The 17,500-nt window shown below is 38.1% G+C and overlaps 1 protein-coding gene across 14 annotated transcripts in view; it reads right to left on the reverse strand.

The window, feature by feature from the left end:
• Positions 1-17,500, reverse strand: part of LOC106869449 (uncharacterized) — a 679,123-nt gene that overhangs the window by 211,475 nt on the left and 450,148 nt on the right. Inside the window, exon 1 of one of the 14 annotated variants that reach the window (XM_052972437.2) lies at positions 9,537-9,807. The exons of 9 other annotated variants lie outside the window; for them this stretch is intronic. Coding sequence is in view for 1 of the 5 variants with exons in the window: in XM_052972433.2 (XP_052828393.1) it covers positions 2,988-3,019 (32 nt within the window). In the remaining 4 variants the exon portion in view is untranslated. Of the gene's footprint in view, positions 1-2,987; positions 3,059-9,536; positions 9,808-17,500 lie in introns of those variants that run through there. 4 more of the 14 variants (XM_089361657.1, XM_089361661.1, XM_089361663.1 and 1 more) reach the window with 4 other exon arrangements.

Genomic DNA, 17,500 nt, shown 5'->3' on the forward strand with positions numbered 1-17,500 from the left:
TTTATGAATAAAACTTCAAAGATCGCATTCGAAGAATGCAATGTTAAAGTTAGGCAAATGTTACCAAAACTGAAAGAATTGGTTAAAACCAGATAATTAAATAACCCTCAAACACACACACACACACACACACACAAACGGTGTCGTGTATACACCTTGCATTTCCGTAGTATTCCTTGCCATACCAATTCCAAGTTTGGACTCTGGGTTTGGAGCAGGGAGACTCACGTAATAATAGAAAGACGAAATGTTGTCTATGAAGGAATGTCATCAAAGAATGCAACAGTTTAAGGAAACAATATACACAGTTGCTAGTCTGCACACACACACACACACACACACACACACACACACACACACACACACACACACTGCCCTCGTTTTTTTCATCTCACGTTCTTTCTGTTCTTTTCACCAAGACAGTAAATATACAGAGCGAGAAAACTCTACATCAGACACACTTGTATTACACAGACGCACCCAGGTATAATATATATACAAGGTACATTGCTACATACAGGTAAAATATACACACTGCTACATGCACACTAATATGGCATATTGCATCGAAACATGCACGCTCCCTTGTTCATTTAGAAATAGCAGCCAAATGCTCGCCACTGAACTTTAGTATACTGTGTTAGAGAAGGGACAATATATCGGATGCTATATAGCCTTTAGAGACCCTTAAAAAGACGAATGGAATGGGTCTGTAGATCAGAACTAAGCCTGAGCTACACATATATAAATATACATACATACATACATACATATATACATGCGTACATGCATACAAACAAATGAGTGCACATGTTGTTTCTATGTGCATTTATGCGTGTGTGTTGCGTGTGTAAAAGTCCAGAATCTAAATGCGCGCGTCTGTATGCGTGTATACACACACATTATGTATATATATGCACACACGTATACGGTGTATACGAAATAAGATAGCAGCCGATAGACCGTAAACAAGAAATGCATGCCACTTAGTACAGATTGCGCTGCACACATACACACACGCGTGCGCACACACGCACACATGCATGCACACATACGTATGCATAGCACGGACACACACATATTGCATACACACAGATACACACAGAAGCGCGCGTGCAGATATGCACACACGCAGTAACTCGCGCACACACACACACATACTTATTCAACGTGTTATGATAAACTGAAGTAGCGAGCGGAAAATCATACTTGAATTGTCAATAACACTACTCACACGCAAAAAGCAAAAGAAGTACACACACACACACACACACTCACACACACACATATATTATACCGTTAATAGGTGTATATAAGTTAAGATATCAACGTGCACACACACACACACGTGCAAGTGTGATTTTCATGATGGACAGACTGATTAAAAAGACAAGACAGAAATTATGAAGGTACGCAGACAGAGATATGTATATATATATATATATATATATATATATATATATATATGTATATATATATAGGCTGGGAGATTAGTTTAACTAGATTGATGAACAGATAAATACATACATCCGATAATACTTAAAGATCGAACAGGTCAATAAATTGAACAAACAGCTCGATTAAAAATTTGATGTGTGCGCGGGCATGTATATATATATATACATATTGAATAGACTAATAGAGTGAAGATATAACTTGATTGAGAAATTGATACAGACACACACATAGATAGATAGATAGATAGATAGATAGATAGATAGATAGATAGATATGCTGACAGGACAACTTAATAACTAACTTGATAGGTAGATCGACAAACAGACTGACGGACAGGAAAAACAAAATCGAAAACTGAATCAGTTTGATAAAATGATAAACCAAAATAGCAAATATCATTAGCAGTTATATTTCATGCGTGTTTGTATTTTTCATGTGAGTGTGCGTATGTAATAATAAAAACGTGTGCTTGTGTGTACGTATAGAGATTGGGTATGTATGATATCGTCTTGGCATGTGAGTATTAATTAATAAATGTACGAGCCTTCGTATAATTCTGTTTGTAGAATACATGCTAGATGCGTGAATGGAATCGAAGAATGATCATAAATAAAATGGAAGAAGCGACAATACAACAGCAGTGGTACTGGTAAAGAACTAAAAACTTTAGGAATTCGCACGCCGCAGGCTGTGCAGAGCGAAAGAAAGTTGGCGAAAATGCTAAAATGGTCGAAGAATTATTAGCCACTGTTTGATGACCGAAAGACAAAAAGTGAAAAGATACGCACGCTCGCGCGCTTGTGTGGATTGATGGATCGAAAAATAGAAGCTTAGATGAACCGAAGATAGACAGAAAGAGTTATGGATTGGAAAAAACCCCAAACAAACAGACATATTGATAAGGGTGTGATAGACAATATATCTAATTGATAATTAGAATTGTAATACATTGTAATGCATTAGATACCTGATAAACAGATAGATATAATAATAGAGACAACCGATGGGTGGATGGATGAACGGGTGGATGGAAAGGCTGATAGACAGAGAGATAAATAAACAAGAGATCGATCGATATATGACGCATAAAATCGATATATAGATGAACGATAGATTGATAAACTCGACAGAGAATTATATAGATTATAAACAATAGATAACTACATATTTAGGTAAATAGACAGATAGATAGACGGATAAATAACTTGATAGATAGATAGAAAGACGTAAGATAAATAGGTGGATAAATAGACAGACAGATAGATAGATAGATAGATAGATAGATAGATAGATATAGATGTATAGATAGATGTATAAATAGATAGATAGATAGATAGATAGATAGATGTATAAATAGATAGATAGATAGATAGATAGATAGATAGATAGAAAGCTGCATAGATAGACAGATGGATAGATAGGTGTAAATGACATATATACAATTAAAAAATATTAACGGGATAATGGAAACAACTTTCTTTCTTTTCTTTTTTTTGAAAAAGGTAAAAATAATTGAAGACAAAACTTACTTCAGCACTGGAAAACCATTTTGAACTATCATGATGCTATTACTCTCTGAAGAAAGCTGATATGGTACTGTGAAGTTATTGCCTGCTTTGTTTATTGTTTATCTTAGTTTTCTTTTTCTTTTTCACCCTCGCTCTCCCTCCCTTGTATCGTTTCCTCTTTCTTTCTTTCTCTCGCGCTCGCTCTCTCGCTCTCTTTCTCTTTCTTTCCTTTAATAAAAGACTCTTAGAATGCTACTATTGGTTTAATGTGTACTTTTATTCATAGAAACATGAAAAATACCATTTTAGATGAAGGCAGAGGAGCACAAAGAGTGGGAGGGAGGTAGGGATGGTGGGAGAATGCGAGAGAAAGAAAGTGTGAGAAAGAGACAGAGAGAAACAAACAAAGGGGAAGGAGAGTAGGAGGAGGAGGAAGAGGTGCAGGATTGAGTGAATGTGCGCGCGCGTTTGAATGTGTGTATGATAAAGGGAGGAGTGTGAGAGATTGAGATTGATAGAGTAAGAAAAAGACAGAAAGACAAAGAGAGAGGGGGAGAAACTTCATACAAACAAAAGTGTGAGGAGAAGGCGGAGGAGAAGAGAACAAAGCGAATGTATGTGTGTAAGCGTGTGTTGTGTGTGTATGTGTAGTAAACAGTATGCGTTTGTTTCTATGTGCGTGTTAGTATGTATGTGTGTGTTTGTATGTTTAACATAGTGTGTGTGTATTGATATGTATATATATATGTGCGTGTGTGGTTAAGTGGAGAGAACAAGTGATTATTATAATAGACATTATAGAGAGAATGAGAATAGGAATAAGCGATGAAGAAAGAGTGAAATAAAATGAAGGAGAGAGGGGGGTTTGGTACACGAATAAGTGAGTGAAGGAATGAAAGAATCCGTAAGTTTGTGGCGGGAGAGGAAGAGAAGGAAAAGAACGATTGGAAAAAGGAAGGAAGTCTTTTTTTTACGTAAACGAATGGGTGAAGGAATTAATGAACGAAAAGGAAGTGAGTGAAAAAAAATGATTGAAAAATATGGAGGGAAGGTTTAGGTAAATGAATAAGTGAGTGAGTGAAGGAATTAATGAACGAAAAAGGAAGGAGGCTGAGTGCAAAGAACGATTGATGAAAAAGTGTAGGAATGAAAGCAAAGAAAGGGAGGGAGGGGGTTGTGAACGAGAAAGAAAGAATAAAGGGTGGATTAACGGGTAGATTAAGCGGCGGCGGGGTGGGTGGGGGTGGTGGAATGGCGTGGATGGAAGAATTATTAAGAGATGAGAATAAGATTTGATTTGGAAGTAAAAGACAGAAGGTAAAATAACAAGGGAAAAAAAAACAAAAAGAAAAACAACGTTAAACAAAGCAAAAAAAGTTAGACATAACGATAGATGTGGTAGGAGGAGGTGACGTCAGGTGGATTGGAGGAGGAGTAAAGAATACGTGCGTTTATATATAATATATAGATATATACACATACATATATATATAATTTATGTAGACAGTAAAGTTAAAAGAGGGTGGAGACAAAAGATGTAGAAAACTGGTGGTGGAGGGAGGAGGGGAGGAGCAAGCGTTGTGATAGTGGTAGCAGTAACTGTAAACAGCAGCATTGTAGTGGCGGCGGCGGTGGGAGTAGGAAGAAGGAAAAAGAAAAGAAAGAATAAAGATAAGAAGAGGAGGAGGTGGATGGATGGTTGGACGGATGGAAAGGGGGGGTAGAAATAGTTGGAGTGGGAGTAAGTGGTTAGGAGAAAGTGGGAGGGAGTGAGAGAATACGTGCGAAGTGATGAAAGACAAAAAGAAAAGAATAAAAACATTTTTAACAAAAAAAAGACAAAAAGAGATGACGACGAGAACGAAGAATAGTTAAGAGATGGGAGGAGAGGCAAAATAGGAGGAGGAGTAGATAAAAGGAGGAGGGTATAGTTATAATGGTGGTGGTGGTGGTGGTGGTGGTAGGAAGGAAAGAGAGGAAGTAAGAGTTGTATTGTAAGGTATGTTAAAATCAAAGTCCCTTTATGAAACTTTTTTCTGCTTCTTCCTCTCTCCTCCTGCCCCTCTCTCTCTCTCTGTTTTTATTTCTCTCAATGGAGAGAGAGAAAGAGAGACTGACAAACAGACATAGTTAAAAGACAAAACGATAGACAGACACAAACAGCGTGAGAGAGCGAGAGAGCGAGAGAGAGAGAGAGGGAGAAAGGGGTAGGAGGGAACAAGATTGTACAATTATCTTTCCTGTACGTTTACTTCCTCATCTCTCACCCTTCCTCCCTGTGTCTCGTTTGCACAATCTTCTTTCTTACCCAGTTTTAGAATGCCGTTTGTTTTAAGTTCAATTCCCACTCAGAGCTTTGACTTTACACCTTTCACACCCACATCTGGTCACATACGCCTCGCTAAACTATTCCTCTTCCTCCATCTTCGTTCACAAAATAAAGAAAGAAAGAAAGAAAGAAATAGCGATCACAAAACAGTTGATTCAATGCAACTTGTATCATCTTCGTCACAAATACACACGCGCGCTTGCACACAGACACACACACTCACTCATACACACACACACACACACACACACACAACTTTATTGTTTATGCTTTGCTTGTTACAGTTTTCGGACTGCGACCATGCTGGGGCACTGCCTTCAAGGATTTTTAGTCGAAACAAATCGAGTCCAGTACTCGTTTTTAAACCTGTTTACTTATTCTGTCGGTTCTTTTTGTCGAACCGCCACGTCACGGGGACGTAAAAAAACCAACACCGGTTGTCAAGCGGTAGTGGGGACACACACAAAGACACACACACATCTATCTATCTATCTATCTATTCGACGGGCTTCTTTCAGTTTTCGTCTACCAAATCCGTCAACCCGGGGTTGGCCAAGGAGCCCCGCAATGGGACTGAACCTAAGACCACATGGTTAGGAAACAAGCTTCTCAACCACACAGCCACGCCTGCGCAACATACACACACACGGATATAAATATATATAAATCTATTAATATATATATATGAACTGTTTATATATATATATATATATATATATATATATATATATATATATATATATATATATACATATATATATATATATATATATATATAAACAGTTCATATATATATATATATATTGATTGCTTTATCAAAGTTTCATCGGCATCAGCATCTCGGCACTACCGACAAAATACCATCAGATATTTTTTTAGTATGTTCCCTAATGTTTTCGAGTCCTGGGTTCGAATCTTGCCTAGGACGCCTTTGATTTTTTTTCTTGTTTTTTTTTGCTTTGCTTTTTTTTTAACATCCTTCTGGGGTAAGTTGAGGGTAGATTGGGAGGATACGATAAACTACAGTAAGCAATGAAGCACCCGTTTACAGGTGTGATCAACTGATTCTACGCACCATCCTTTAAAGTTAGAAGTGTGCACAGCCGCCCTGCCCACCCCTGAGTCCTGGAGTAAGAAAAGATTAGATTGCAAACCTGCCAGAGGGTGGGATGGGGTGGATACGATCAACAGTTCCTTTCCATTGTATTTTGGCGAAGGAGACGAAGGATACAGAAACTGGAGAAAGATGGGAAACGTTTGAGACTAAGAAAAAATATTACAAAAAAAGGACCAATAAATAAATAATAAATATAAAGGAATGTGTCCAAAGGTAAGAGAATGGAAACAGAACTTCCAAGAGGAATTTGGTAAGACAGGATAAAACAGTTTTTTTTTGGGGGGGGGGCATGAGTGGTGGTGGGGGTTGTGAGTTTTAAAAAAAATTATTTTTGAGGGTAGGGGCCCCCAACAACTGACCTCAGCACCTCCTCTTTCTTAGCTCTCCCGGCTTGGCACCCACCGGTATGTACCGGCTGAAACCTACTACTAATCTTTTAGGCCTTTGGTTAGGAGTTCCTCAAGAAAACAAGAAGGGAAAAAGTGGAGGGTTACCTTTCGCCCTCTATGAAAACCTGAACATCACGGGTGCTTATAAGAATTAACAACGGGAACTTGAAGAGATGACGAATTGATTTGGGTCTTACGGAAGATAAGGGGATAATTGTGTTGGAGGGAGAAGCTACTATAGCCGACAGGTGTGTGTGTATGAGGGTGTGTGGCTGAGGTAAGATCGAAGACAAAAAGAAATGATGGATTATTAGTAAAGCATATCGCACCCCATAAATCCATAAACAGTTCATAAACCTCTCCTTCAGCCCTGCCACAACATGTGGGGAATGCTGTGGTAAATATCCAAATATCTGCAGTGTGTGAGCTTGATTCCTGGTGGTTATAGGAAGCGACAAGAGAAAGCCCCGTCTATTTCTGTTAAAACATACCCTGACTTTGTTTGAATTAATTTTGAAAGTAACGAAGAATTTAGTTAAAATAACGGTTTTATTAACCGTTTCTTTACCGTGTAAATTAATTTTGAAAAATAATGAAGCATTTTGTCATTATTTAACGGATGTTTGGAATATGAATATTAATAAGTTTTGATGAAAGAAAGTTTTAAATTTAGATCACTTAAAACAGGAAGTTTGTAGCACAAAAGTAGGAATGATCTCAGGTGGGTTCGTATCAAAAGAGTCAACAACCGCGTTAATTCTTTTATAAACAGCAGTATATGTGTGTGTGTGTGTGTGTGTGTGTGAAAGAGAGAGAAAAAGAGATTCTTTTTAGATCAGTGATTTTGAACCGTTTTTGTATCCCACACACTAAGGAAATACTTGATAATTTTTTGTATCCTCTTCAAAAATTATATCTCATATTGAAAATGAAAAAAAAAAGCTAGTAAATTTTATATTAATTAATTAACTATTTTTTTTTATAATAAACTACATACAGTACTATGGAATAATGAAGTTCTAGGTGTGTTTATTAGAACAAAGTTATTCTAAAAAGGTAGTTAATAATGTTATTTTGCAAACACAATTTTTAATAAGAAATGAAAAAGTCGCACCCCTAAAAGTCCATCTCAAACCTTCAGAAAGTGAAGGGCACTCCTTTGGTTACGAACACAGGGTTTGGACACATAACCAATATCCCAGTAATTGTCCTACACTTGGAAATTTCGCCGGTCATTCACCCAAACTCGGAGATGCTTACGGGGAAAATTCTGAGAACTTAATATGAACAAAGTAATTGGAGGCCAAAAGCTTGTCGGAATTAAGATAGGTCCTACCCCTATGTGTGTGTGTGTGTGTACGCGCGTGTACGTATGTGTGAAGTGGAGTCGGCCCTTATTTCTTTAGTGTACTCCGTGTTTAGCTCGTAATATTTATATTCTATCCATTACTCTCTCTTAGGGTAGGGGTTAGGGCCTAGGGAAAAGTGTGGGCCCCACTTCTAAAAGACAGCGTTCGGAACTCATGAGTAATTTAAATATGACGATTAATTATATTGCGTTTTTGCACCCGCATTCCGTTTATACATACATACACTCATGTGTGTATGTGTGTGTGTGTATGGTGTGTTTGCATGTACGTATGTATATACATTAATAATAGAGTTGAAAGTATATATGTATGTATTGTATGTATGTGCGTGTGCGTGTGCGTTGTGCATAAAATATATGTATAAACACGCACATATATATATATATATATATATATATATATATGTATATATATATATATATATATATATACATATATATATATATATATAATGTATGTAGTTGTGTGTCTGTGTTTGACCCCTCACCATCGCTTGACAACCGATGTTGGGGTGTTTACATCCCCGAAACTTACCGGTTCGGCAAAAGATACCTATAGAATAAGTATTAGGCTTACAAAGAATAAGTCCTGCGGTTGATTTGTTCGACTAAAAGCGGTGCTCCAGCATGGCCGCAGTCAAAATGACTGAGGCAAGTAAAAGAATAAAAGAATATATATACACGCATACATACATATATAGACATTATACACACACACACACACATAAATATATAGCTAGATACACATGCATACATATACATACATGCATACATACATACATACATACATACAAACACATACATCTCTACATGTGTTCTCCCCATCCACCATCTTTGTATGGCACGTTTTGTATGTATGCACCCCTGTGGCCAATAAAGATAGAATTATACGACTATTATCACTGCATGGTAGATTTAGTAGTGCGTCGAACAAATTATTTTGTATTGCTATTTTGTAATATTCCTTTCTGTCGTGAGTTCAAATCCCGCTGGCAGTAGATGTGGTAACTGATTAAAAAAAAATATCTTTTTATCCTCCCAGAATCAGAAAAAATTCCTTGTTGTAGTTATTGATGTTGTTGTTGCTCTTATATAACCCCGGGTCGGCTTTAAACGAACAGAAATAATGAAATACACTCTAGCCGTGACCATCTCATTATTAATTAATTATCAATTAGTTTATTCATTCATTTTACTATTTACAAGAGACCTAACACCAAATTAGTGGGGTGCGAACTGAACGGAAGGAGTTTGGCTGTTATTTTTAGCAGATCAAGCGACCACATAGAAGCTTCCTTCGAAAACTTTGGTCACCTCTAATCAACAATAGCGAACCCCTTAAAATGTCTAGCTCCGTTTTACCTACCTTAGATACAATTACGGTACAGCGCCGAACTAAATTCCTTGAAAGTGGTATGTAATAACATTCCTCTGCGTTCTGGGGTTCAAATTCTTCTGGGACCGCCGGTTAAATAAATACCTGTCGAAGAGTGGAGTCGAATTTACTGACTGCACCCATACCCACCACATCCTCCCGCACCACCCATTCTACACCTTACCCCCTTCCACCCCCACCCCCGAACTTGGTGTTGTGCGCCAATATTTAGAAAAGTGTTCTAGTTGGGGGTATTTTTCTGCTTCGACTAGCCTCCCCCCTCACCATCACCACCCTCCCCCCTGCTTTATCTCCTGTCACTGCTGCCGATGGAAGAAAAAAAATTATTTTCTTCAAAAGCATACTCTTTAACTACTGTGTAGGAATCTAAACAACATGGAAAGCTGACTGTTTGGGGGAAGAATTAGAGGGGAGGAGGAGGAATCAGAAAAGAGAGACAGAGAGAGAGAGGGGGGGAGGAGAAGTGAGGGAGAGAAAGACAGAGGCGAGAGAGAGAGAGAGAGAGAGGAAGAGAGAAAAGGGACTGTGTCTTTTTGCAAGTAGAAAGTAGGAAGTACTTCTGATGGCCATAGTGGTGTGATGGTGGTGGTGGCGGTTGTGGTGGTGGTGGTGGGTGGGGGTACGGAAGCCGTAAGTGGCTGCCTGGTTGTTGTGGTGAGTTTGGATCCAGTACAGAAGATGGAAGACAAGAAGATGATGAAGAAGAACAACAACAGCAATAAGGAGATGGGTTAGGGAGAAGGAAAAGAAGAAAGAAGAAAATGAAGGAGATACATTGGGAAGAAGAAGAAGAAGAAGAAGGAGGAGGAGGAGAAGTAGTAGTAGTTGTAGAGTGGTAGTAGTAGGAGAAATTGAAGATAGGGAGAAGACATGAGATGGGTCAAAGGAAAAGATTTGATAAGTCACTGCTGATGAAGCTAATTGATGATGATGATGATGATGATGATGGCAATGATAATGATGATGATGATAATGATGATGATGATAATGATGATGATGATAATGATGATGATGATGATAATGATGATGATGATGATGATGATAATGATGATAATGATGATAATGATGATGATGATAATGATGGTGGTGATGATGATGATGATAATGATGACGGCAGTGGTTTTGGTGGTGGTGGTGGTGGTGAGGGTGTTGATGAGGATGATGATGATGATGATGGTTATGGCCCTAGTTGTGGAGGTAGCAATAGGATAGTGGCAGGGGTGGTGAGTTTGTGTAATATTTGGTGGTGGTGGTGGTGGTGGTCATGGTGGAGTTGGTGTAACAAATCCTGTCTCACACAACCATCGCCATTTCCGTCACCACCATCTAAAAGAGAAAGAGAGAGAGAGAGAGAATATGCTCAGTCTCCCACCCCCTGGTATGGATTTGTTTTAAGCAACGGAATGGTCAAAAAGAGGGAGGGAGGGAGGTGAGAAAGGAAGATGATAGAGAAAAGGATAGGGAGAGGAAGAGACAGAGGGTGAATGGTATGGGGGAATGAGATGACAAGTAGAAGGGGTATCGCCCCCATCAGTGTTATTATTACTGAGCTGGCAGAATCGTTAGGGTGCCGGACGAAATGCTTAGCGGTATTTCACCCGTTGATATGTTCTGAGTTCAAACTCTGCTGAGGTCGATTTTACTTTTCCTCCTTTTGGGGTAGATTAAAATATGTACCAGTGAAACATTGGGGGCTGATGTAATTGGCTCATTCGCCCCCCCCAAATTGCTGCCCTTGGTGACAAAATTTGAAACCATTTTTAAAGTGGCAAGCTGTCAGAATTGTTAGAACACAAAGTGAAAGGCTATGTTCTGAGTTCAAATTTCTCTGATGTCGACTTATCCTTTCATCCATTTGAGGTTGATAAATTCAGTACCAGTGAGACACTGGGGATGATGTAATTGACTAATCCCCTCCCCACAAAGTTCAGGCTTTGTGTCTCTAGTAGAAAGGATCATTATTATTATTATTATTTAGGTGGTGAGCTAACAGACTTATTAGCACGCTCCTAAGCATTTTGTCCATTGCTATGTTCTGAGTTGAAATTCCACTGGGGTTGATAAATTAAGTACCAGTTGTGCACTGGGGTCGATGTAATCAACTTACCATCTCACCCCAAACTTCTGCCTGTATTAGAAAGGATTATTATTATTATTATTATTGTTGTTGTTGTTATTATTATTATTGTGGAGGCGCGTGGTTTAGTGGTTAGGGTGTCAGCACCATGATCGTAAGGTTGTGGTTTCGATTTCTGGACCAGGTGACGCATTGTGTTCTTGAGCAAAACACTTCAATTCACATTGTTCCAGTCCACTCAGCTGGCAAAAATAAGTAATCCTGCAATGTCCAGAGAGGAATAGATGTGTGTGTGTGTGTGTGTGTGTGTGTGTGTGTGTGTGTGTGTGTGTGTGTGTGTGTATACAACAGGTTTCTTTTAATTTCCATCTGCTAAAATTGACAAGGCTTTGGTCAGCTCAAGGCTATAGTAGAAGATACTTGCCCAAGGTGCCATGCATTGGGACTGAACCCGAGAAGCATGTGGTTGGGAAACAAGCTTCTTACCATACAGCCATGAATACAAGCCTGTCCTAGATTTGATATCTTGCATCCTGAACATCTATTTATATCCATTTATATTACAAACTCTCGACAATGTTATTAAAATAACACCACCAACCGACTAACAAATCAACTGACCTTCCAACCAGTTAACAAACCAGCCAGCCAGCCATACCAGTTTACTAACCAACCAACCAGCCAGCCAGCATGACACTTGAATTACAAAATCTTTAAAACATCAAAACAAAACAAAACAAAAAAAAGAAAAGATCTCCCCAATATCTTTATAATGTTTCAAATCTTGTGAATGAATAACAAACACTTAGTAACAATTGAACAGCAAGGCATTTTAGACAGGGCCTTTAACCATTGCATTTGACCCCTTTACCAGCCATATAATTCTGTCTAATTTTGGTACAAGGCCTGCAATTGTCAGCAGAGGGGTCATGTTTAACCCATTACCTCCCATAATTCTATTAACTGGAATTTGTTTTATGAAACTTTGATTTCTAGCATAAAACAGCCTTAGAAACACGCTGGAATGATCAAAATAACATTTCAAAATAACATTTTAAATAGAAATAAGCAAGATATTGGGTGAAAAATTAGCAAATCTCATTTGAATATCAGAGAAATATACCTAGTAGATATAGCAAAAAGGTTAGATATGTGTAAATATTGACAGATAATTACAAAATTTGTAATTTTTAAGTGATCTCATATGAGATCACTGATAGGTAATGGATTAATACTTGAGAGGTACTTTATCGTGTCAGACCCAAAGAAGGAAAAGCAAAGCCAACTTTGGCAGGAAGTGAACTCAGAATGCAAAGACTCCAAAGAAATGCTGCTCAGCACATTCCCTGTTGTATTGTCCTTTCTGCTATAGGGACGAGGCTTGAAATTTCGGTGCTTGGCGCCAGTTGATTGCATATGCGCCAGTGCTCGGTCCTTTCTTTTATTCCTTTACTTGTGTTTACTGGGGCACCGCCTTTAGTCGAGCAAATTGAACCCAGGACTTATTCTTTGTAAGCCGAGTACTTATTCTGTCGGTCTCTTTTGCTGAACTGCTAAGTTACGGTTGTCAAGCGATGGTGGGGAGGGGGACAAACACAGACACACACACAAATATGAACATATATATATATATATATGTGTGTGTGTGTGTGTGTGTGTGTATATATATATATAAATATATATATATATATATATATATACATATCATAAGTTCAACACTCTAACCACTGAGCAACACACTGTGTTGTGTTCTTGAGCAAGACACTTTTCTTCACGTTGCTCCAGTTCACTCAGTTGTAGAAATGAGTTGCGACATCACTGGTGCCAAGCTGTATCGGCCTTTACCTTTCCCTTGGATAACAGCAGTGACATGGAGCGGAGAGGCTGGTATGCATGGATGACTGCTAGTCTTCTATAAACAACCTTGCCCAGACTTGTGCCTTGGAGGGTAACATTCTAGGTGCAATCCCATGGTCATTCTTGACCAAAAGGGGTCATATATATATATATATATATATATTTGATAGGCCTCTTTCCATCTACCAAATTCACTTACAAAACTTTTCTATATCATATAATATTTATTTCTTTATTGCCCACAGGGGGATAAACATAGAGGGGACAAACAAGGACAGACAAAGGGTTTAAGTTGGTTACATCAACCTCAGCGCACAACTGGTACTTATTTAATTGACCCAGAAAGGATGAAAGGCAAAACGACCTTGGCAGGATTTGAACTCAGAATGTAACAGCAGATGAAATACCGCTAAGCATTTCACCCAGTGTGCTAATGATTCTGCCAGCTACATGACATCAATAGCAACAACATATAAACAGAACAATAACATTTTAAAATAATTTAATTAAAAATCTATAGGTTGATCATAGCTCATTGATTATATCTATAATGTGTTCAAACCTACTGCAGGGAACCTTCATAGAATGTCTTCTTTGAGGTCATTAAGTTGGCCAATTCTACTATATCAGCGGAATTTCAGTACACTGGAATTGATTCTATGTTTGTGTTGACGAATGAGTAATTAAAAACAAAAAACAAAAAAAAAAAGGTGTTAAGGCAAAACTTGAATTATTGGGTGGTGTTGTGTTGTATAACAAATGAGATAAATATAGATGAGTTATTTAATTAACACAATGAAATCAGTATTGGTTTTGATGTGATTGACTGAAAATCCTTGAAGTGGTGCTGCTACAGCAAGGCCACAAACCTATCACTGAAGCCAGTAAAAGAATATTAAACTACAACACACACACACACACACAACCCTCACCATACATACACACATACATATATATATATATAACCCAGTTATATATGTACATATTTGTGTGCAATCATCTAATGTGGATGTAATTACACAAAATCATGATTACCAAATATGTCTTGCACATCTGGTCAGTGGGGGTGGCATCAGCTGGAGGCTAAAACAATGCAAAATGGCATTGTGACCAGCGATGTGCGACAACATCTGATAGTTTGGTCGGTCATGTGATCATGTGTTATATATATATATATATATATATATATATATATATATATATATATACTCTTTTACTTGTTTCAGTCATTTGACTGTGGCCTTGCTGGAGCACCACCTTTAGTTGAGCAAATCGCCCCCAGGATTTATTCTTTGTAAGCCTAGTACTTAGTCTATTGGTCACTTTTGCCAAACTGCTAAGTTACGGGAACGTAAACATACCAGCATCAGTTGTCAAGCGATGTTGGGGGGGGGGGGCAAACGTAGACACACAAACATATACGCATGCATACACGCACACACACACACACACACACACACACACACACACACACATATATATATATATATATATATATAAACATATTGTTCAAATGGACAAAAAGCAAAAGACAGGGATAGGTGAGGGAGCAACAAGGAGCTGTATTTGTTTGATGCGTGGGATAAATGGAAAAGTCTTTGACGTTTCAAGCCTATGCACTTCAGCAGAAAGAAAAGAAAAGGAGAGGAAAAAAATTTAAATATGTATATATATATGAACATGCACACACACACACACACACACACATACCAGATTTCTCTCAGATTGGTCAAGTGATGTAGAGACTTCTGATGAGACCACAACAACGGTTAAAAATCAATGAAAGCCTTTTCTCAATTGTTCAATCTACAGAGAAATAGGTAAAACTGACATGGTTGTAAGTCTAATATATAAGTATATACATACATATATATGTGATGATGATGGTGTGTATATACATATATATATGTATGTGTATGTATGTGTGGATGGAGGTATATATACATGGTGGTTAGTCACAAAGCAAGACATAACTTGAAACAATGATTCAACATATTCATATGTAATAAGTATGTTATACTTCATTAAAAGATGAAGATGATGGTGTTGATGACGATGACGATGACGATGACGATCGTGATGATGATGATATATGCTTCATAGTGTCTCAACTTGTTACTGAGCTCTTCATGCAAGTTGTAGTTTTTGTTCCAAAAATATAGATGAATATATTACACACACACACACACACATGTATGTATATATATATATATTAGTAGAATAGAATATGAAGTAATTGTGTATTTAAGAAGTTGCTGAGGGGATCGGCAGGATATGACTTATTGTTTTCTTTAGAAAACATAACAGATACTTGCTTCACACAAGCCCAGATCCTGGTACACACCACATGCGCACGCATACACACACACACACATGCACCCATGCACACACACATACACACACCAAGCACACATGCACACAGCCATATACACCCACGCAAAGACAGACACACAGACATTTCAACACACTTTCCCTCCACTTGTTTGCAAATGTCTCTCAAAGAATTATTTTCTTTTTTTTTTCTTTTTTTTTTTACTAGTTTCAGCCTCAAGAGCTGCGGCCATGCTGGGGCATCACTGTTAGCTTCGCTACGCTTTTGCTAAACCTCCTCTGACATGTGGCATTTGGTGAGCGGAGGAAGTCTGATGTTGCTGGCCTCATCTGCAGTTCTTACTGTGAGGTAGGGTTCATCTGGAACTCTTGACAGGACGGGATCCTGTTTTCTTTTGAAGACACCTACATCCACCCCATGTAGGTCTCTCAGGTTTTGTGGGAGGATATTGAAGAACTGTGGGCTCATGAAACCCAAGCTGTTGCCGTATCTGGTCCTGTATCCTGACAACGATGTAGGGATTTTTGGCACTAAGCAGTGGTACCTGTTCTGCAGTTTGTGTTTTATATATATATATATATATATATATATATATATATATATATATATATATGTATATTTATATATATTGTGGTCAGTAGCTTGCTTACCAACCACATGGTTCCGGGTTCAGTCCCACTGCGTGGCACCTTGGGAAAGTGTCTTCTATTATAGCCTCGGGCCGACCAAAGCCTTGTGAGTGGATTTTGTAGACGGAAACTGAAAGAAGCCCGTCGTATATATGTATATATATATATATGTGTGTGTGTGTGTGTGTGTGTATGTATATATATTATAGAACAATCTCATTATAGAATAAGTTTTCAATGAGGTAGTTGTGGGTATTCAACACCAGATCAAGCCTCAGTGATCAAACCTGTGATCAAAGACAATCTCACCATGTTTCTCTCATCTTTCCCCTATGTGCCAGGAACATATGACTTTGTCACCTCTTCTGAGATATTAGGAACTAACCTGAGGAAGATTTTGCTGTTATTTTTAGCATGTTCATAGACCATGTAATGGCTCCCCTCATTGGTTTGAGTTCCACATGCTCCTTAAATGTTAAATGGTGCAGATTTCTGGTGTGGTGGCATAGTAAAATGTTTGCTTCACAACCACATCGTTTTGGGTTCAGTCCTATTGCACAGCACTTCGGAGAAGTGTTTTCTACATCAACCTCAAGCCTACCAAAGTCTCTTGTGTGGATTTTGGAAATGAAAACTGAAAGAAGCCCCTGTTATATAAATGTACATATGTTTGCGAATGAGTGTGTGCATGTGCGTGCACGTGTGTGTGTGTGCCACGTGTGTGTGTGTGTGTGTGTGTGTGTGTGTGTGTGTGTGTGTGTGTTAACAGCTTAACACAAAATTGCATTGCATGAATCTTCAAACAGAAATTCCTATCTGATCCTTTGGATAGATATTTCTGCACCAAAATTAAACATAAAAGAAAACAAAATCATTTTTTTTTGTATCTGTAAACCTTAAAGTTATGTAAATCTAAGTCAACCTGATATACAATATTTTAACAAAGTTCAATTCTGCAACTGATGCCATTTCTCATTACTTTCAGTTTCACAAATATCCAATCAAGCAGATGTCCAAATTGGTCTGTAATGGACAATAT

This window comes from Octopus bimaculoides, chromosome 13 (genome assembly GCF_046866305.1).
Source record: "Octopus bimaculoides isolate indiv1 chromosome 13, ASM4686630v1, whole genome shotgun sequence".
Taxonomy (NCBI): domain Eukaryota; kingdom Metazoa; phylum Mollusca; class Cephalopoda; order Octopoda; family Octopodidae; genus Octopus; species Octopus bimaculoides.